At 37.8% G+C, this 22,618-nt stretch overlaps 1 protein-coding gene across 1 annotated transcript in view; it reads left to right on the forward strand.

Annotated features, from left to right (window-relative positions):
• The window catches only part of LOC148302146 (uncharacterized), a 42,987-nt gene that overhangs the window by 3,193 nt on the left and 17,176 nt on the right, over positions 1 to 22,618 (forward strand). The window contains exons 4-16 of the mRNA XM_088272144.1: positions 632 to 1,392; positions 3,312 to 3,478; positions 4,345 to 4,621; positions 7,489 to 7,625; positions 8,327 to 8,417; positions 9,157 to 9,269; positions 11,318 to 11,555; positions 12,903 to 13,003; positions 13,815 to 13,956; positions 14,665 to 14,908; positions 15,567 to 15,696; positions 16,323 to 16,445; positions 22,067 to 22,195. Of these exons, the coding sequence (XP_088128270.1) occupies positions 632 to 1,392; positions 3,312 to 3,478; positions 4,345 to 4,621; positions 7,489 to 7,625; positions 8,327 to 8,417; positions 9,157 to 9,269; positions 11,318 to 11,555; positions 12,903 to 13,003; positions 13,815 to 13,956; positions 14,665 to 14,908; positions 15,567 to 15,696; positions 16,323 to 16,445; positions 22,067 to 22,195 (2,653 nt within the window). The remainder of the gene's footprint in view (positions 1 to 631; positions 1,393 to 3,311; positions 3,479 to 4,344; positions 4,622 to 7,488; positions 7,626 to 8,326; positions 8,418 to 9,156; positions 9,270 to 11,317; positions 11,556 to 12,902; positions 13,004 to 13,814; positions 13,957 to 14,664; positions 14,909 to 15,566; positions 15,697 to 16,322; positions 16,446 to 22,066; positions 22,196 to 22,618) is intronic.

Consider the following 22,618-nt stretch of genomic DNA (forward strand, 5'->3'; position numbering starts at 1 on the left):
TCAACACAGATGAAGAAGAATATGAATAATAAAATAAAAATGATATTTTCTGACATTCCTCATGGATGTGATTTAAAATCCAGGATTCGGACCTCACATAAGAATAAAATAGTTTCCACTCAATAAAAAAGCTTCTATCTCACCAATCTCTCTAGTGAAAATTCTAGTGATTCAAGTACAATGTTTGGAAATTGGATCATTTATATAGAATTTCCGAGAAGTTGACTAGTGTGGTTTTCAATCATGGGTAGGATTGGTGAATGTTACACGTATGTTAAATGATCACTTAACCAAGGCTATGACGGTCGTAGGTTCCTAAAATGCCCAGACTTCCATATTCTTCTTCATCTATGTTGAGATGTCATAAAATAATGCCTGGAATTTTTACTAGTAAATTACATAAAATTATTGTATTTTCATTGATTGAATCAGCGGTCATAGGCGGTCGTCCCTGTAAAGGCCCAGACTTCCATATTCTTCTTCATCTATGTTGAGATGTCTTAAAATAATGCCTGGAATTTTTACTAGTAAATTACATTAAATTTTAGTAATTTCATTGATTGATTTGGCGGTCGTAGGTCTTGAACTTCCATATTCTTGTTCATTTATTTATCTTGTAATTGTTTTCCAGCGCCCGTAAACCAGTAGAGCCGGTGAAAATAGTCGAAACACCTAAACCGGTCGCTGTTAAGGAAGCAGAACCGGTCAAAGAGGTTCCCGTTATCCAGCACAAGTCCCCGGCCAAGGAGCCGCCGGCGCAGTACTCGCCCGCCAAGCCCACCCCCGCCCAGTCTCCCGGCAAGGAGCGCCCCGTGGCGCAGTCCCCGGCCAGGCCCGTGGAGCAGGCCAGGCGGGAGAAGACCCCCGAGAGGGTGCAGGCGCCGGTGAAGCCCGCCGAGTCGCCGCTCAAACCGGCGGAACCTCCCAAACCGATCATCCAATCGCCCCCTAAACCTGTCCTAGAGCAGGCTGTCAAACCGCTTCCTAAGGCTGAATCGCCTGTTAAACCAGCGCCCAAGGTAGAATCGCCCGTCAAACCAGCGCCCAAGGTAGAATCGCCCATCAAACCAGTTCCTAAAGTCGAATCACCCATCAAACCAGCTCCTAAGGTTGAACCGCCAGTGGTGGCTAAAGTCGAATCGCCCATCAAACCAGCTCCTAAGGTTGAACCGCCGGTGGTGGCTAAGGCGGAGTCGCCCGTCAAGCCCCCGGCCAAGGTGGAATCGCCCGTCAAGCCCCCGGCTAAGGTCGAGTCGCCTGTCAAGATGCCGATCGTAGCCGACAAGAAGGCTGAGGCGCCGAAGGAAGCCGTCCCGATGAAGGTGTCTCCCGCGAAACCTGCGGAACAGAAAGTTGCGGCTAAGGTGACTCCTGTTAAAGAACAAGAAAAGGGTGAGGATTATCTTCTTCTTAGGGATCTGTTTGTGCCTCCGCATGTCGCTCTTGGGATGTTGACTCCCAGCTGTCTTTCCACCTTTTCGTAGGTCTGCCTGGGGGTCTGCGTCCTTCAGGGTTGTCTTGAAGGGCGATATGTGGAAGTCTGTCTTCTGACATTCTTTTTAGGATTATCACAATTGTCAAATATATCATTACAAATATCTATTAAGTAACCTTAGGGTGGTGACTGACCGGAGCATTTCGTCATAACGTAACGTTGTAGCATCGCTCGCGGCGAGCATCCGAAACTATGGATGGAGCACTCGGCTCGCTGTACTGACTATACGAATGCTCGCATCGTAACATCTTACGTTACGACGAAATGGCTCCGGTCAGTCACCACCCTTAGAGTTTGTAAATTAATTTTTCAGCATTTTTCATATTTATTTAATTATTTATTTATTTATATATTTATTTATTGAACGGCTAATGCCTTTAACATGATTAATACATATGTACAGTGACCGTAATAATTGTCGAGTATGTATGAGGAGATGCATGAATGTAGAAGAGGCAAAGAATGTTTGCAAAGACAGAGTGGTGTGGCGTTCGATTCTTTCTGCCTACCCCTGCGGATAAGCTGCGTGTTGGTTAGTTAGTTAGTTAGTTACAGTATCTTATAAATAAAAAAGCTAATAAAGAAACAAAAAGTCTTAAAATAAAATAACAAATAGTAAGCACTGTAATAGTAATATCTATATATTTATGCATTATTCCATTTTCGCAATCATAGTTTTGTGATGGTTGTTAAATATGCAAACTCCTCTTACGCTTGCAATATTTTTTAGACACTTGCACAATATGATTTTTCATCCGAATTGACAAAAAAAATGTATTCACTAAAATTGTGTTACGACATCTTGCAGTGAGTGAAATGTAATTTTTTACTGACAAGGGGTTTGCATAAGTAGCATCAGTTGGCATCAGTATTTTTTTCATTGTGAAAAATGATAATTTAGTCATTTTATCATTTGACCTTTCCCTTACGGTGCTAAAAAACTTCCGCATGCAATGGTGATGTGTCTTTTGTACACCATATGGATATGTGATTTAAAAACGGGTAAAATGTGAATATTCCTAAATGTTGCTTTTATTAACCATAGTTGAAGTAGAAATGTAACAATTTTGTAATGTTAGCTCTGGTAAGTATCTGAAAATGAGAAAAAAAATATGTCGCAAGTAGCCGCCATACCTAGCGTAGCGGCTTGACCACTGCACAAGACGACCTGCGCTTAACTGGCGCTTCTAGCTTCTAAACACGCTACGACATGCGCATATGCACAAAGCACTGCACGCACGCATACACTGAGAAACGTTTGTGTATTGGTGATTTTATCCCCAATTTTTTCACAAATTATTTATTTTCACCGCTGCAAATGAATTACTTTATATTATAATACTTTTATGCAATACGTAATTATATGTATTACAGAGGAATGCAAAAATTGTGAGCCCGTATCTATTACATTTTTTATTGATATTCTCATTTTATATTGATATTCTCATTTTCAAGTCGAGTCGTAGTAAATACATATCACCGGGAGGGAAAGGTTAATTAACTTCAGATTTGTTGATAATATATCCAAAGTTAAACAAGGTTTTTTTGGTTGAATTCTACATTTATTTAACGTAGAATTTAACCAAATTATACGTGATTGATAATGTCCTAAGAAGACGAAACGCGTCACATATTAACGTATACATAAATAAATGTAGAATTCAATCAAATAAACCTTGTTTAATTTAGGATATATTATCCAACAATTCAATATGGAACTCTACCAACTGTCTGCAGTTACAAGAAATAAATTAACTTAAGGTTATAAATCAAAAAGTGCTGTCCTTGTGTTTACTAGTGTTGATTTGTTCTGCAGATGAACCCATGGAAGTCGAAGCTGCTAAGGCCGATGGTGAAGTAGAAGACAAACCCAAGGAGGCGGCGGTTCCTATGGAAGACGGGGATAAGGAAAAGGAGGAACAAAAGAAAGACGGAGAGGATAAACCCAAAAAAGAAGAGGAGGAAGGAAGAAAAGAGAGAGAAGTAAGTTGTAATTTTATTTTTGGAAAAAACCACACATTCTGTCATTGTCTTCTTCTTCTTCATCTTATTGTAGACCTTGTGGCCTGTATTTAAGAGGGACTAGCTTCCTGCGATGTCGATTCCCAGCTATCAACCCATCTCTTTGGTGGTCTGCCCGGAAGTCGTCTATCATGGAGTTGGCCGTACAGTGCGATGCATCTGTGTGGTTACTTGTGATTAGTATACTGAGAGACTGCCAGAGTATAATTAGGGTCAGGTTTAATGAACAAAACCGCCCGCCCGGCAAAATTGTTATTAATATCAAACTTTTACTTAGTATCTCTCTTTCTGGTTTCAATCCTGGGATTGGTTTGCAGCAATTTCCTCGGATTAACCTGATATAAAATGTATCGCATTTTATCAAAATAAAATAAAGCTTCTTCTTCTTCTTCTTTTTGTAGATCCTAGGGATCTGTTTGTGCCTCCACATGTCGCTCTTGGGATGTCGACTCCCAGCTGTCTTTCCATCTTTTCGGAGGTCTGCCTGGGGGTCTGCGTCCTTCAGGGTTGCCTTGAAGGGCGATACGTGGAAGTCTGTCTTCTGACATTCTGTTTATATGTTCCTTCCATTATCGCCTTCGTTGTCGTCCCCACCTCACAATATCCTCCGTCTTACTCGGTCTCGCAATGTGTTTCCGGTTATGGATCGGAGAGTCTTCATCTCGGAGGTTCAAGTCAAGATTTTGTTCTAGAAGTATCTGCTCTTGCCGCAATCCCATAGGTGGCTATTGGTCGAAATTAAAGCAATTTCTCAAAAAGATATGGCAAATAATACAGCAAACTGCGACGTTTCCAAAATAATAACGTTTGATTAAATTTGGTATCAGGATTCGAGGAGAGACAGGGGTGACCGCGACCGCAGGAGGCGGGACAAGCACAGCCGCTGGGGCACGCAGCCCTCGGACAGCCTGCTGGCCATGGAGCAGGACATGCAGGACAGCTCGCGGGACGGGGACGACGCGTCCAGGGAGGGCGAAGACAGGCGCGACCGGCGCCGCTCCTCCGGGGACCGGCGCCAGCAGCGCGAGCCCTCCCCGCGCCGCAAGAGCCCCGTCCGGGTACCCGAGCCCGAGATCGTCCCCGACAAGGTCACCATCTCATGGTGTGAGTACACTTTCTATATGTCATCCTTCACATACCAACATATCGCTCACTCCTTTCAAAAACGTCATCATAGCAGACAACCCGTATAACAATTCAGACTAACCATTGATGCTGCCGTGCACTCGAACATGAAACGACATCAGATTTATGATCTAAGTTCCAAAAATTGCGTGGTGTGGGATCAATCATGGGTAGAATGGTGAATGTTACACGTGTATAAAATGATCACTTAAACCAGCTTATGAATGGTAGTATGCCCTGTAAGTACCCAGACTCCCACATTCTTCTTCATCTATGTTTATATTAATAACTCATAACGCTCACTCCTTTCAAGAATGTCATAAATCAAAAAACTTGATTTTTCAGGAGATCGTTTTTAAAGTTTAAAAATGTAATGAAATGTATTAAAAATAAATATCAAGCCACTTGTTGAACTTTTTACTGTGCAACAGATCTTTTTAGGTAAAACCTAAATGTTTTTTCTCCATTTCAAAAATATTTACTATATTTAAAAAAATAATTAAATAATACCTTTTCTTCAAAAACGCAAAAACAACACTTTCTGCCCTGTAGCGGGTAAATATTAAGTTAAAAATATGTCGCTTTTGCTGGGATATAGTACATTTTCTGGGCATTCCGAAAACATGCACATTCTGAAAATTGACAATTGTTGATATATGACGTTGTTGAAAGGAGTGAGCGATATGTGATACGCGCGGTTTTTCTTCACCATTCCGCGCTAACCCGTATGACCTACGAGAATAAATACCTGTTCCAAAAATATTTAATACGTACCGGAAACACTGACAAATTTTTGTCAGGTTTCATACCTGACAATATTTTGTGACAACAATTGTGATTTTTTTGTTGGTTTATAAAAAATATACCTGAAAATAACCCCAAGGTAGGGTGGTTAAAGAGTATCAGCAAACCTTATTGTCCAAACTGAATGAATGCTCGCCTCCGTAGTATAATGGTCAGCGAGCTTGGCTACCGTATTGGAGCTCCCAGGTTCGATTTCCAGGGTGGGGTCAAACACATATAAGAGATTTTTCACTCTAATATTTATTGAAATGGGTAAATGATCAAGAGTTAATTCTATGAAGAAGGCGTCAAAATACTTTATCTATACCTCTATTATGAATGTTATATGAATAAGTCAAATGTAACTTTGAAGTTTAAACATAATAAATACACAAATATTAAATAATAATGAAAAAATGCATAGCTGGGAAGATGCTTATAGAACTCACATAGCGTAGAATACATTTACATGACAATATAACAATAGTCAACCTCCGTAGTGTAATGGTGAGCATGCTCGTCTACCGTACTGGAGGTCCCGGGTTCGATTCCTAGGGGGGGGTCTTATAAATATAAGTGTGTTTTTCACTTTAATATTTATTCAATACTACCCTGGACTGGTACCTGAAGTGGAGGGCTGATCACCTTTCCTTGGTGTGTTAACGATCAAGATAACACTGCGTTTATATGATGCAGTGCCCTATGCACCATTGGGGTGCGGATAAGGGTTGGAATATATAACAATAAGATACGCGAACAAAGATGTCTAGAATGAATGATACAAGAGCTTTTACAATGACGTTTACATAATAATATATTATTAACCTTTGATTTAAGCACGCAGCTGTATAATCCTCTTAAAAATATCACCATACAAAGAATATTCATCTTCATCAATTTGTCAACTTGAAACTCGACTCGCGGAAACTAGATCAACCTAAATTACTTGTGGTCTGCTCAATATACGCCACAATAGTCACCAGTGTCATGTTATTTAATATTATCGATATATGTACAACAATGCACATGAAAAAGCGACATTTCACTAGCAAACCAATAAAAAAATTAGTTTTTTAACCAATGGCTTTGAGCTTTTTTGAGAGGTTTTTTAAAGTGAATCGTCAATCGGCATAGCGAGTTTCGCAAGAGTATTGATTTTTCTATTCCATTTTATTCCTCACTTATTGAGTTTAGTTCTCGCTAGAGTACCGAAAGCTGATATATCGGATTTTGGTAGCCAAAGGTCGTTTATCCACTACACGGAAATTTACCGTCCGACACGTCAGTTAGCGTTTTAAAATGAAGATTGGCTTGTGCTTTTGTCCATCTTTTTTCGGATCGGAGCTCTTGATAGGTGTTTGAACGCATTGCGCGTAAATTCAATCACGCTAATCTGTCGTAGTCGCTTTTATTTTTCAAAACCGGACTGCCGGACGGTAAAATTCCGGGTAAATGCCGCCCAAAGGGATAAATGCCGACCGTGTGAAGAGAGTAAAAGGGAAAATTTCTCATATTCCTGGAGCGGCTAAAAGTTGGAATAAAATGACTCATTTTGGTCGTACTCACTGATAATATATTTTGTAAATTAAAAGCATTGATAACTGTGTGGTATGGTAATAAAACACGTCACTAATATAAATACATACTGGGTATAAAGTGGCATGACTTGGTCAGGAATGACGATGTGAGGAGAAGAACTCAACAACCCCTCATACTGGAAGTCCTGAAGAGGAGAAGGTGGACATGGTTGGGACATGTCCTTAGAATGCCACCTGAGAGCGCCAACCCCTCGTGTCTCTTCTTCCAACCCCGAGGATTCCGGCGCCCCGGAAGGCCGCTGACGACCATTCACCGACTATACTCAGCGGAACTTCGAGACGCCGGACTGACCTGGGAGGAAGCCAAGGAGATGGCTCGTGACAGAGTGACTTGGAGACGTCTCGTGTTGGCCATATGCTCCACCTAGGGAGCGATCATGGAAGAAGAAGAAGAATAAAATGCTCTCCTTATCATCCATTGTTCTCTTTGTAACACCATGACTTATATTGAATTATTGTATACAGATGACAGCGATCTAAACCTTCACATCGAGGCCCCCGACCTGAATTCCGCTATGCCGCTGACGGAGGGCGGCTTCTCCTCTTGCTGGGCCGGCGCTCGCGCCACGCACGGCGTCTCCAAGGGCAAGGTGCTCTACGAGGTGAGTCCCCCTTCCCTCCCCCCTTCTATGACCTGTGTCTACCCATTTTTTCGTTGTTTTTTCTTTATTTTAAATTCTTTTGCATTTCGCATATAATATAAATACAAAAACATTTTTTGTTATATAAATTCAAAAAAAGATCACACAATGGCATGGCCTGTGTGGGTATACATTATATTTTAGGTTTATTTCTTATAAAGGGGCGCTTGCAAGAATACAATAGATATTATCAGAAATAAAATTAGATTAAAAGTGCTACTATGAACTAAAAATATTTGATTCTAGCAGAAAACAAATAATCAAAAAAGTTAGCAAATATATACTATATGAGTTATACTTTTAAAAGAAGAAGGAACTGAGATCTGTTTTTTAATAAATTATTTAAGCAAAATTTTTAATCGCAACAAACTAAGTTAATTAACGTCTAACATATAGTCTTTGTGGAACGAATTAAAACAGTTTTGGAGCTATGAAAAATGAGTGTCTTTGCGCAAGTCTGGATTGGCAAAAAGGGATTTCTAGTAAATTATTCATTCTTTGTCTAGATCTATTAACAATTTTATGAAATAAATGTTGGCACACAAAATCATATTTTAGACACAGTTGGCAATAGATTTCTCATAACTCCAAAACTTCAGCTTCCTGAAATGATTGGTTGTTTGGAAAAGTTGATTTTTTAAGCATGTTTTTAATATTTCCAGGTGAGGATTGAGAACATGCAGACCCCCGCCGAGAACACTTCCCCCGCCATCCGACTTGGATGGTCCACGCAAGCTGCCTCCCTACACCTTGGTAAGATATTTATATTCAGCGACGTTCGGACACTCTTGTTTCAACTCTCTGGTGACAATTTCCTGCAAAAATTAATTAGTTATCATATTGTTTGTGGGAAATGCTTAAAAGTGTCTTTTACATACTGTTGGTAGAGAGCGGGAGACGCTTATAAGCGTTCTATTTGCTTACTTTTGGTAGAGCGCGAGAGACGCCTGCAAACATTGTACAGATGGGAATCGGGTGTTGCGGCTACTTGAGATTAGTATACTGAGGGTCGGGCGGCAGACTGCCAGAGTATAATAAGGGTCAAAGTTGACGAAAAAACCGCCCGATAATAATGTATTAAATAGCAGGTCAGATAGCATGTGGCCCCACTGCGGAGGCGTAGTGATTATATCTCAAATATTATATATTTTGTCGAGCTTACTCTAATCCGTTATTTAATTTTGCTCCAGGCATACTTCTCCGTATTAAAATAAACATTTAAATAACAAAAAAAAAAAAACTTTCAAAATAAAAAAAAGTAATGTATTTAGATGAGTGGCAAATTCAGCGCTTTGGTCCCTCAAAAATTTTTTTTTTATTTATTCGGGAATTGTACAGCTTTACACTTAGTTAAAGTATATAATAAAAAATAGGTACATTAATAAAAATAAAGTCAATTACACAATTCCACATTTATGTTATAATAACGATCAAAAACAACAAGAGATAAAAAATTTGAAATGAACAATTTTTTTATTTTTTTTCCCAACAGGTGACAGTCCCCTGAGTTGGGCTTTTGAGAGCTCCGGCCGCAAAGTCAACAACTCCGAGTTTGAAGAATACGGTGCAAAACTGAATGAGAAGGATGTTATCGGCGTGTATCTGGTAAACTATTTTATTTTGTAAACTTAAAAACAATGCATGGATCCGATTCCAACCCGACATTGGCCGGTACACAGACCCCACCACAGCCCTGACCAGCACGGCAGACAGACACGGAACAGTGCCGATACATTTACAGATTATGTTCAGTCACAGACAGGCGCCGTGGCGTAGTTGGGTAGATGCTCGACTGCGAAACTGGCGTCGCGGGTTCGATTCCTGCCAATTGCAAAATAAATTTAAGAAAGATTTATTTTCGATTGGTTTGGGTGTTTGTGTTGTATTTTCACATTTACCTTCCCTATCCTCACTATCCACGCATGGTCAGCATGCTCGGCTACCATTCTGGAGGTCCCGGGTTTGATTCCCGGGGGGGGGTCAAATAAATATAAGTGATTTTTTCACTGTAATATTTATTCAATATTACCCTGGACTGGTACCTGAAGCGGAGGGCTGATCACCTTTCCTTCATGTGTAAACGATCAAGATAACACTGCGTTTATATGAAGCAGTGCCCTATGCACCATTGGGGTGCGGATAAGGGTTTAAAAATCCTCACTATCCTACCTGCAGACAAGCTTCTAAAAACAGAGGCTTTGTGGGTTATTCCTTTAACCTTCCCCTCCCGGTGAGATGTATTTACTACAACTTGACTTTTAAAATGGGAATATCAATATAAAATATAATAGATTCAGGCTAAGAATTTTTCTATTCTGTAATATAATCATGTATTACATGAAAGTATTATAATATAAAGTTATCCATTTGCAGCGATGGAAATAAATAATTTGCGAAAAAATCGGGGATAAAATCACCACCAATACACAAACGTTTCTGTGTATTGCGTGCCTGTGTACCTATACGCGCATGTCCTAACGTGTTGACTGTGTTTGTAGTGCGCAGATCGTCTTACGCGGTGGTCGTGTCGCTACGCCAGCTATTACGGTACTTGCGTTGTATTTTTCTCCCCTTTTTTCAGATACTTACCCGAGCCAACATTACAAAATTGTTACATTTCTACTTCAACTATGGTCAATAAAAGCAGCATTTAGGAATATTCACATTTTTCCCGTTTTTAAACCACATTTTTATATGGTGTACAAAATACAGGGAAGGGTTAACCAATATGTGTGGCTCTTTGTCAAATTCAATATTATTTTTTAAGAAATTTTAATTATTAAAAATACTCTGCATAAAAGAAATTATAAATTTTAAATACGTACTTTAGTTTTATTCTGTCTTCTTAACTTAGTAATTTAAAAATGCATAAAAAATGAAATAAATCGTAGAATGTTAAAAGGTACATTTAAATATGTTTCGAATAGCAGAGATACTTAAAAAACTGTTCATTTTAATAGAATAATGCGTTCTCAAAATATTTTTTGCGCCGATGTATATATATCTATGATAAATGTATAAATCTGGGCACAGAAAATATCTCTGATTAAAAATCTGTTACAAGTTACAAATCTGTTAGAAAAGGATTACAGTGAAACCTCTATCTATCGTTTTTAAATGTACCTAGTGAAATAAACTATGAATGCGGGAAAACAATGAATGCGGGATAAAGAAGTCAATACACAAGGATAAACAATTGAGTAAAGATACCGTCCTCCCAATTGCATAACCATTGGTAGGTTGAAATTTTAAGAATACAAGTTTTAGATGTAAATAAATGTATTAATTAAAAAAAAAAATACAAAGTTGAACAGAACCCAAAGACCCTCAGACCTCTTCTGCTGTATCCATCGCACAAGCTTTTGATAGTCTGTGTCCAACAAGTTGAAATATTGTTGTTGAATATATCAAAATTAAGAGAATGTAAAAAAAACAGACAAATTATATCAAATATGTAGCGTAATTCAAACAATGAATGCGGTAAAATGTTGGATAGAAACGATCGATGCGATCTATTTTTGTATGAAATGAATTTGGGGTAGAAGAAATAAACGACACATCCGGGAAAACGATTATTCGAGGATTGATAGATAGAGGTTTCACTGTACTCTAAATTCCTCATTATCCAATGGTTTCCCTCCGCCTGTCCCCAGGATCTGGATTCGTCTCCCTGCACCATGTCGTACACGATAAACGGTGTGGAGCAGGGCGTGGCGTACTCGTTCGAGTCCTCCGTCCTGGAAGGGGCCGCGCTGTTCCCGCACATCCTGTCGCGCAACTGCTGCTACCGCGCCAACTACGGCAACGACAAGTTCAACCTGCTCACCAAGACCAAGATCACGCGCCGGGCCATCGAGGTGCCCATCGAGGTGGTCATCGAGGAGAAGAGGGGTGAGTGTCAGCAAACTTGTTAGCCTTCTTCTTCCTCGCTCCATTACAATTTATCATATACAAAATAAATCCAAGAAAGGTTGATTTTCAATTGGTCAGGGTGTTTGATGTATTTTTCTCATAAACCTTCCCTATCCTTACTATTATGGCTGGATGCTGTGGTAATTCCAACCAACTAAATTGGTTTAATTGTGGCGTGTTGCCGTTATAATGTCACGTGTTGGTGATTGTTAATGCAAAGGAGTGGTGGCAGAATGAAAACAAAAATGATGTACTTACAGATAGTCCCTTTATTGAATTAAATGCGATTCTATACTAAACACTGGAATCAAATAATTACAAATAATTTACAATATATATAGGTAAAGAAGTGAAGTGAAAATCGAAATAAAACGTCTGTTTGCGTCAACGATCGAAGTAGTCCTCTGGGTTTTTGAGTTCTCTCGCTTCAGTGTCGGGTCCGCTCGGAAATCTTCGGTTTAGTTGGTCTCGAAACGCTTCCGTCCTGCTCAAGCCAGCGCGGCAACTCGACGGTGTGGCTACAAATCCTACACTATCCTACCTACAGACAAGACTCTAATATAGGCTTTGCGGGTTATTCCTGATTTTATATCATACTAATCAAGGCAGTGGAAGCATCTACCACGAGCTATGAAGACAAAAATATATAAAAATATTAAAATCTTCTTCTCCTTCTTCCTGGCTTCATGCAACGAAGCGGCGTGATGATAGTTACTTAGTTTTAACTATGTAGAAAAACACAAAAAGTAACCACATTTGTGCTCTGATCAAATCCAAAAACTCTAATGTATTAACAATTTCTTTTTGATTTTTTTTTTATTTTTTATATTTGATAACCCACAGTTACATTTTTTATTATTTTTTAAAAATCTATATACCAGGGGTTCTCAATCTTTTTCAGCCTGCGGCACACTTACAAGTTAAGTATTTTGTCACGGCGCCCTACTTTAGTAAGCCTTTTGGAATAGATAATGTGACTATATACATATGCATATAAATATTATAGTCGAAAGAAATAGGTACCTACAATAATAGTAGTTGGGTAGAAAGATTTTTTTTGGGTAGAAAGATGCTAGCTCTCAAAATAGAAATTGTTGCTTTATATGTATCTGAGAATATTTGTGGTTTCGGATAATGATAGAGGGTCGACTCACGGCGCCCCTCTTGACTTTCTACGGCGCACCAGGGCGCCGCGGCGCACACTTTGGGAACCCCTGCTATATACTATAGGACGTTTTTGCATTTTGAATCCATAGGGCGTCTCATGAAAGAGGGTCTTAATTGTTATCAATGATTTTGTGTTACATTTTTGTGTTTTCTCCACAGTAAATGATCTAAAAGAAAAGGAAGCACGCGAGAAGGAGAAGGAAGAAGAAAGGAAGAGGAAAGATGACCGTGGAAGAGATCGCTCTCGGAATGAACCCAAGGTTTATATCGTATTAAAATTTTAAAAAAGATTTGTAGAATGAAAATTTAGTACCGATATTAATTTTATTTGCTAGCTCCTTGTTAAATTTCTCACTGTTGACTGTTGTCCTTCAGACCTTCTGTTATATTATATTAGTATAAGTATAGTATTAATCAGTCTTGAAAAAGAAGCGGTTAGCTTCAAAACCAGTAGACATTATAATTAAGTTATAATAAAATATTTATAGTGATTTTAAAACAAAGTTATATTTTTAATATATATTTTTTTTTATTGTCCGCCTCCCAGTGTAATGGCCAGCACGCTCGGCTACCGTTCTGGAGGACCCGGGTTCGATTCCCAGGGGGGGTAAGAATAAATATGAGTGATTTTTATTCTTGTAATATTTATTCAATATTACCCTGGACTGGTACTTGAAGCGGAGGGCTGATCACCTTTCCTTCATGTGTAAACGATCAAGATAACACTGCGTTTATATGACGCAGTGCCCTATGCACCATTGGGGTGCGGATAAGTGTTTTATTATTATTTTTTATCTATCATCATTTTCATATTGACGGCCCCTACGTAAAGTACTCTATCTGCAAATCTGTTACTTTACAGGAAAGAGCTTAGAAGATTTTTTCAACATATATATTTTTTTTATTAATTAACGGTTTTATCTGAAATTCTTAACTAGTATTATACATTCAAAAAGACGATAAAATAATGTATTTAATCCTTTTAAAACTTTATGCTTTGTCAAAATAAATCATCCCAAATTATTATTATTATTATGTGTGTATTGAATGTGTGTGCGTGTGTGTGCGCAGGAGAAGCGAAGGAGGATGGAGCGCGATGAGAAGGACAAGGAAGGCGGCGGCAAGGAAAACGGGCGCGCCGATTCCCCCGCCAAGGGGAGGGGCTCCGACAAGTACGACCCGCTGGACTGCACGGACGAGGACATTGCCCAAGGTACTTGCCACAATGACGCCCTTTCATCTTATTTCTAGAATATGAACCAAACTATTTTCCTTTACAATTCTTTTCACATTTTCTGTATGCTTCTATGGTGTAGTGGTTAGCGCGCTAGGCTACCATGCTGGATGTCTTCGATTTGAATCCCAAGAGGGTCAAAATAATTATTAACGATTTTCCCTGAAGCGGAAGGTAGATCACCTTTCCTTCATGTATTTGTAACGATCAAGATAACCCTACACACCATAAAGAATTTTTGCACATATTCTTTACGCATAAGTTATTGATGAAATTTGAATCAAGTTTTAATTGGTAAACATGTACCACTATTTTTAGATTGATATATATAGCAACACTAATGTAGAAATTCTAAACATGATTAATACCAAAAGTCAAAAACTACAACATTTTGAAGCAATGGATATTTCTAAAAATATAAATACTAAAAAAAAACATAATTAACCAATAAGAAACCCATCCTACAACATTCATTCTTCAACGCCCCAATTGATTTAGCTTCACATACGGTATTTGAAAATGATGCGGAATGCATCCAAACATGCGTCGCAATAGATTTTAAGAAGTAGTATATTACCAAGAAAAACTTAAATGAAAAATGAAGAATTTTCATCAATAACTCTGAAATTTCATTTAAAATTTAAAATTAAATTTCTTCAGTTAAAAATGTCGATTTGATCCGTTTAGATAAGAAAGATGCTCCGAAAGAAGAGGCCAAGCCTGACGCGCCGCCCAAGGAAGAGGCCAAGCCCGCCGAGGCTCCTCAGCCCGTGGAAACTGCAGAAGCCGCGGAAGCCAAGCCGCCCGCAGTCGAGGAAGAGAAGAAACCGGAGGAGTCGGCCATGGAAGTGGATGCTGTCGCGGAAGAGAAAGACTCGCAGCCGGAAGGAGTCAAGGAGGCGCTCGCCGAGGGAAGGAAGACTGTCACCAGGTTCGGGAATCGTCCATTTGTCTTTTGTAATATTGCGGAAAAGATTATTTTGTTAAAAAAAATACATTCACAAAATGCATTTTTTCAGATCGGAGTTGCATTTATGTTTTACCTTGCTTATCATGTACCGTAGAACGGGGCTACTTGAACTTTGATGTGTTACTTGAGCCCAGTACAAAAAAAAATTTTAATCTGTATTTGGTCTACAATAATGAACGTATGGTGACAATAAGTGTCACCTGTGAGGGAAACAATGAATCATGTCGATACATTCATTTTTGTAGACCAAATACAGATCTAAATAAATTTTTTTGTACTGGGCTCAAGTAACACATCAAAGTTCAAGTAGCCCTGTTCTACGGTACAAGGTTTATAGATCAATTTGTGGATTTTTGTGTCTTCTAGCTAAAACCATATTTTATTTTTGTTATCAGTTTTGGGAACAGGAGGAATAATCAGAAACTTGTCAGCATTTGCTCAGTGCTGGGAGGGAACCACGTAAAACTTTCCATCACTAGTCATGTATATGATACCGCCTCTCGTGAGAATTCCTTATGAACTAAAACGGATCCAATGTCAGACTACAGCTCTTGTCTTTAAAAATGCAAAGTGCTGTTGAAAAAGCCCCGTAAGATTAATGGAAATGTATCATCATCAGGTACGAGCTGGACATGGAAGTCGACGGGGAGGAAGGCAAACTCCTGGAGGGATACCTCTTCATCGGGAAACTGCCAGTGGACCAGCTCGTAGCTGGCCCCCAGAGGCCGGAGCCGGAAGAGGAGTGCCAGGTACTATCGCCAAACTGAGGCGTCGTCCTAATACAATAATTCCTAATACGATCATTGAGCATTCTCGTAAATTTTACTCGTAGGAATCTGCAATTAAACATACATATCTCGAATAAGTGTCTTAATTGTCATTCTAACTGGCATTGACCGAAATGTTAGACAATCTATTCACACAAACTAAGTTTGTACAAATGCGTGATCAAACTTGTTATTTTTTTTTTAAATGAGAAATGTTTGTGTTTTTATTATTTATAAAAATACTTAAAATTCATACTATATCTGAGCCTAAGCGGCTCATTATTAGAAATAGGTATCAAATTGTGGTAGAGTGGGTTCGAACCGAGAAACTCTGACTTAAGAGCCTGCGACACTAACCGCGGGACCACAACCCGACACCGAATGATGTCGAATAGGTGCCCTAATTGAGATTCACGCAATAAATGACAACACGTGAACAAAGATTTTTGCCTCTATCAGGACATCCAAATTTTGATGTCGCGCGATGATCGCGTTTTAATTCCCGCGATGATTGCGTATTCGCATTGTATTAGGATGACACCTGAGCCATCCTGGGATGTGGTTCTAGAAAGTGTGGTTTCTAAACGGCGCGCTCGTTTCGTGCTTAGGTCATCATGATGTGCGGCCTGCCGGGGTCCGGCAAGTCTCACTGGGCGCAGCAGTACGCCCTGGAGCACCCGGACAAGTGGTTCAACATCCTCGGGAACACGGCGCTCATCGACAAGATGAAGGTAATTTCCCCTACCCATATCGCGTATGTGTAAAATATATAGGATATTCCACCTTACAGCCTCGGAGATGTTTGCCCATTTATTCTACATTTGTACGCTCGTTAGATGCGTGCTCAATATAATTTATATCTTAAATATTGAAATCAAATCCTGGTTTTTAGGGTCTACTAAGTTGTGTGTTTTTTTTTTTTTAAATTGTGACAATTGTTTAGTTTTGTCAGGGCATCATCAATCTACAGTGAAGAATAAATGGACTGAGGGTCCTTATATAGCTGTATAATTCCATACAAGTGCCTACATTTATATAGCTATATAAGGACCCTCAATGCATTTAATCTTCACAGTAGTTTGATAATGCCCTAACAAGGCGAAACAATTGTCACAAATTTTATTTTAATAAAAAAAAAATATATATATATATACAACTTAGTAGACCCTAAAAATTGGTGTTTGATTTTATTATTCATATAAATTGTGGTTTCCTACAAATTAAATGCCAAATTGACAAATTAAAGTAATTTATTTACCCACTCTTTTTTCGTCATCCATTTCTCAGAGTGAAATGTATTGCCGATCAAAATGAGCGTGAAAGGCTTCTGCCGCTCAGAGCAGTCCCTTGACGCTGTTCACTGAAATCCATATACAATCGCTCACTCCTTTCAACGTCATATATGAAAAAACTAGATTTTTCAGGAGTTTTTAAATATTATAAAATGTATTTAAAATAAATATCAAGCCACTTATTGAACTTTTTATTGTGCAACAGAACTTTTTAAGTAAAGTATTTAAAAAAGTGATTAAATTAAAAAAATTAATTAAGTTAAAAATATGCTGCTTTTGCTGGGATTTCGCATGCATTTTCTAGGCATTGAGCGAAAACATGAGCAACTGAAAATTGATGTTTTTTTAAATATGACGTTGTTAAAAGGAGTGAGCGATATATTATTTGGACAACTTTGTTAAATGGAAGTTTATTTTGTTTAATTTTCCCTTTATATGTCAACTTGTCAACAAATTTCTCCATGTTATCAGAAAAGCAATACGCACATATGTGGTGAATGTTTCGTTCATTTTATATCTCAGTTTATAAAATTGTGTTTACTCTGCATGTTTCCACAGCTTTGGTCTCTGTTCTGTTTTATCCGCAAATGCTAGAAAAGGATCCCACAAAGGATGAACCAGTTATCACAAGCGAAAACCCTTCAATTTACGTCCTCAACTCGGAATCGATGCATAGAAATAATCTAACACAATCCTTTTTTATGATAACAATGAAAATACAGTACACTCCCGATTTTCCAGGATGGATGGTGTAAAAAATCCTGTGTAATCGATTTCCCGGTTATTTTGAAAACATGAAATAAATGTTAACAAATTTAATGTAGACATGTGGACAGCATGACACGATTAGAGACAACTAACCTAAAAATGGATATTTCGTGAAGTAATATACCACAAAGTATTGTTTTAATTAGAGGTAAGTAAGATCCGATCATTTAGAAGACCTGCATCATTCAATCTGTACTCTAATGCAGAAAAATTCATCTTACGTCAGATAAATCGCACCGATAAGGCCGGAGAATTTCGATCACAAATATCATAGAAATAAAAAAGGGTTAGCGGGGTATTTTACAAATATTTTAAACCTTTCCATTTGACCATTTTTTCTCATAGTTGATCATCAACTCTGATCAAAAAAATGCGACGTTTTTCTACCATTAAAATAAATATTTTGGTTCTCTAAATTTGTTACACTCTGTCTGGTAATTCATATGACCATGATAATTAAGATGAACTGTATTTATCTGAAATATTTTTTGGTAGAATATACTTGGGTGACAGAGAAATCAGCGATTAAAGTTATACCTGCACTGGGCCAGACATTGTGGCCCACGGAGCTGCCTACTAGAATTATACGGGCCAGAATGTCTGACCAACAGAGTGGTAAGAGTTAAGCCATTACATGACATACGATTGAGATATTCTAATTCTGCGATATTCTTATCACTGCGGACGACAAATGGGCCCTCAACACGTGTTTCAACATTATAAGTACTATTGTGAAATTTTTCAATTACTGGAGTGTCCCGGATCAACCTGAGTCCGGAAAATCAGGATTGTACTGTATTATTAGCACCCGAAATTACTAAAATACCACAATATGATTTTGCAGGATTTGATCAAATTCACGCTTTGCAAGATGTTACTTGTTTTTGCGTATGATATATATATTTATACTCGCATGGTTTCAGCTGTAAAAGAAAGTCTGTCTTTTTTTTTTTGAACCAAAAATAGTTTACTCCTTACATTTTTTTAAAAATAGCCACATCAACGGAGGATTAATTGGAGAAAAAAAACAGAGTTTTCAGAGAGAAAAACAGAGTGAACATTGTATTGATTTGCTCATTGAAAAAAAACTACTAACAGATGACGAGACAAAAATACTAAATGGCGAATGTGGCTCTTTGTGAAGAAACAATTTTTAGAATTTAGCATACTCTAGATATAAAAATACATTATTTCAGATTCTATATGTATTAATAAAAATTGGAAAAACAACATTACCTTAGACATATTATGTCATTACAAGCATATGGGTTTTTGGAATGGCCGTATCGATGCTGTTAAAACTAGTACAGAAAATATTTCCAATACTACACACTTGAAGCATGGACTTACAAACAGTGTAGACTGTAAATTACAGCTTTGTTTTAATTCTTCAACTCTGCAGATTTTTAAATAAAAATAGTATTTTTATTAATCAAATGATTCGGCAGTCACTTTTGCGGTAATATCTATCAATTTTTAATTTAAAATTCACTCGGTAACTACCAGTATTTCTTCAAATATATTGCAACACGGGTTTCAATGCATTCCGCATAACGATCAAACGCTGTATGTGAAGCCAAGCCTAAATTTTAGAGTTGTGTCCTTGTTGGGATGTTAGGAGGTTGAAGGATATCTGATCTATTTAGACTAAAATCTTGCGTTGTCAAAAGTCTGCGTAATCAGAGGGGGGCATGTATGACTAGATGTATGGATGGGTAGGAAGCGAGGAGTGTATGTCAGGATAAAAGAGTGCATTCAATCTTGCGGAGAAACGGATATTAATAATATTTAAACCTATTACATATTTACTGTGTAGTAATTTTTACTTTTAAATTTGTTATTTAACTTTTTTTACAAAAATGCTAGTAATATTAGTATATAACCACTCACCAAGATTTTTATGTCTACCGGTTTCGAGACGTACTCGTCTCTCGGTCAGGACAATCACTACAACAGCATGCAAACAATACTGTCACTACCCGTCACCACCATAGCACTATTCATACACTTACAACTGCACAAAATGTTTATCACACGCGATTTCGGTTGACCTGAGGACCATTATTATTTTGCTTTACATACGGTGTTTGATAATGATGGGCAATGCGTGGAAACACATGTCACAATTTGAAGAAATAGTAGTATTTACCGAGTAAGAATTAAAAGAATTGTCTTAGTCTTACCCTGTCATGGGTTTGAGTGGCTATACACGATTACCGCCAGCTTCTTGAATTCAACAAACTAGATAGATGTAGTTTAATCCATTGCACTGGATGGATAATATTTGAACAATGTGTGTTTTTATTTCTGGATTTTTGGAAACTGTCTTTCGCAGAAAGTGGGCACTCAATCCGGTACGGAAGTTCGCGGTAGCGGTTGAGCGGGCGTACGCCTTATATTGGCCGTAGAGTGAGTCATAGTATTACATATACATACCATACATACCTTCCAGCATTGGACCCTATCCGGAGGACTTAGCGATACTGCGGAATCGCAATGTGGATAATGGAATGGATAATGTTTTTACCAAAACGGAACTGCACAGACGCACAATCTCTTAATATATATATTTATATCTACATCTACATACTATGATTATAATGAATTTGGCGCATTCACAGTGTTATAGGATGCAATTTGGCGGGTGATGTGTAAAGTTACGCAAGTTCTAATTTGTCAATATATGATTTCATGAATATTACGCATAAAAAATCCACTCTTTAAATTATTTTCTTGTTTTTCTGAGATGAAAAGAATATCGCATCGTAGTTTGAGTTGCATTCAAATAGATTTATGTAAAAAAAAAACTGTCAAAAATATATTTGCTGGAATCTATTTACAATTTTTTTGATTTATTAACAATATTAAATAACAAATTGCCATGGGATCAGGTATAAAGTGCCCAAAGCATTATCGATGAAGATTGAAAATATCTTTTTGTGATCTGACAGTTTAAACTGAAGCGCATTTGTGAAACAACAGTTTGATCTGTCAATATTGGTGATCTTTCAGTTCTATTGAAAATATAACAAAATAAAGTAACAACATAAAGTGATATCATCAGAAGAATAAAATGGTGATTTACAATGAACGCACATTTTTATAAATAAAAGAGGTTTGTGCTTCAAAAAAGTTTTGATTATCGACTTAAATATTACAAAGCGGAAGTAATTAATTTGCTATTAATAGTTTTTAATTTGCTGCCCGTAACCATTAAGAATTCCAGTAGTGATCATGTCTTTAATAACAGTGTCCATCGATGGTTGCTTCTCGTTGGAAGGGACAAGGTAGAAAATGAATTAATCATAGTCCAGGTGTAATTATTTTATTGTAAAACCTTTAAACTGTAAATTGTATCTATTGTATGTAATGTATATAATCTAATAATTAAAAAAAAACAAATAATAATAAAATAAAATAAATTGTATTAACATGTAAGTATTTCGGCTCAACACAAGCCATGCCTTAAGAGCCGTAATACATATAGTAAAAAAAATGTATGTTTCGATGGGATAAATAAATAAATAAATTTGGCAGCTACTTCCCTACTGCAGACAAAACATGGACAACAGAGATGAAGATTGCCTTGATCAAAAGTTTTTCATCATCAGTGACAAATAGCAAACGTCAGCGACACTGCTGCGAGCGCTGCGCTTAGAAATCACTTCTTCATCTTCAAACCCTTATCCCCACCCGATGGTGCATAGGGCACTGCATATCTTGTAACTATATTGTTATCGTTGTTAACACGTGAAGGAAAGGTGATCAGCCCTCCACTTCAGGTACATAAGTCCAGGGTAATATTGAATAAAGATTGCAGTGTAAAAATCACTTATATTTATTTGACCCCCCCCTGGGTATCGAACCCGGGATCTCCAATACGTTTGCTGGGCGTGCTGACCATAACACTACGGAGGCAAAATAGAAATCGCACGACTCCGCAAATAGATATAGTATAGAAAAACTTATTTGTATTCAAATCCCATTTTTGCAACATTTTTACTTACGTGACTTTACACTGAATCCGCCATTTTACATCGCGACATTTCTTTACACCCTTTATTTCAGTGACATTTTCACAAGGCAATCCATGGGATGTATATTGAGTTTGTCCACAAATGGTACTAAAACATAAACGGGGTTAACGGAATTATATACAAACGAAATTCCCTAGTGATGGCCCATTCACTCGGAGACCAATGGACGACTCTCGAGAAAAAACTCTTTACCAAATTTGTCCGTTTGCCTTGGAACGATGAATAATATCGTTTGTTTATAATTTTTCTCACCAGGTTGACTGTAAACCGTTTAAGGCCCAGTTTGAGGGGCGTTGGGACACGGTGATCGCCAAAATCACAAAGTGCGTTGTGAAACTGATCGAGGTCGCTCACAACCGCAGGAGAAACTACATCCTGGATCAGGTAACATTTAATCCTTTTTCTCTTTACCCGAAAAGTCTCTTCCAATTGTTTTATCTGTATTAACTCCTCCACAGTTGCGGTCGAACAATTCTCCGCTGATTTGAACTATGGTTTTTCTTAAGAATATATTTGTGTGGTTTTTAAACCTTGCGGGAAGAAGATTTCATAGCTCAAGATATCAAACTGTCAAAATTTGAATTTTTCAATTTAGACTACCATTTTTGGCTTCAAAATTTTTCTTTTTCTACTTCTATAACCCTTATCCGCACCCTATGGTGCATAGGGCACTGCATCGTAGTAGACGCAGTGTTATCTTGATAATCGACATATGAAGGAAAGGTGATCAGCCCTCCGGTTCAGGTACCAGTCTAGGGTGATATTTTTTATTTATTTAGAATGTATACAATTTTTAGTAAAATTTTT

The sequence above is a fragment of the Brachycentrus maculatus genome, unplaced genomic scaffold (assembly GCF_059751285.1).
Source record: "Brachycentrus maculatus isolate JH-2025_06_01 unplaced genomic scaffold, ASM5975128v1 h1tg000475l, whole genome shotgun sequence".
Taxonomy (NCBI): Eukaryota; Metazoa; Arthropoda; class Insecta; order Trichoptera; family Brachycentridae; genus Brachycentrus; species Brachycentrus maculatus.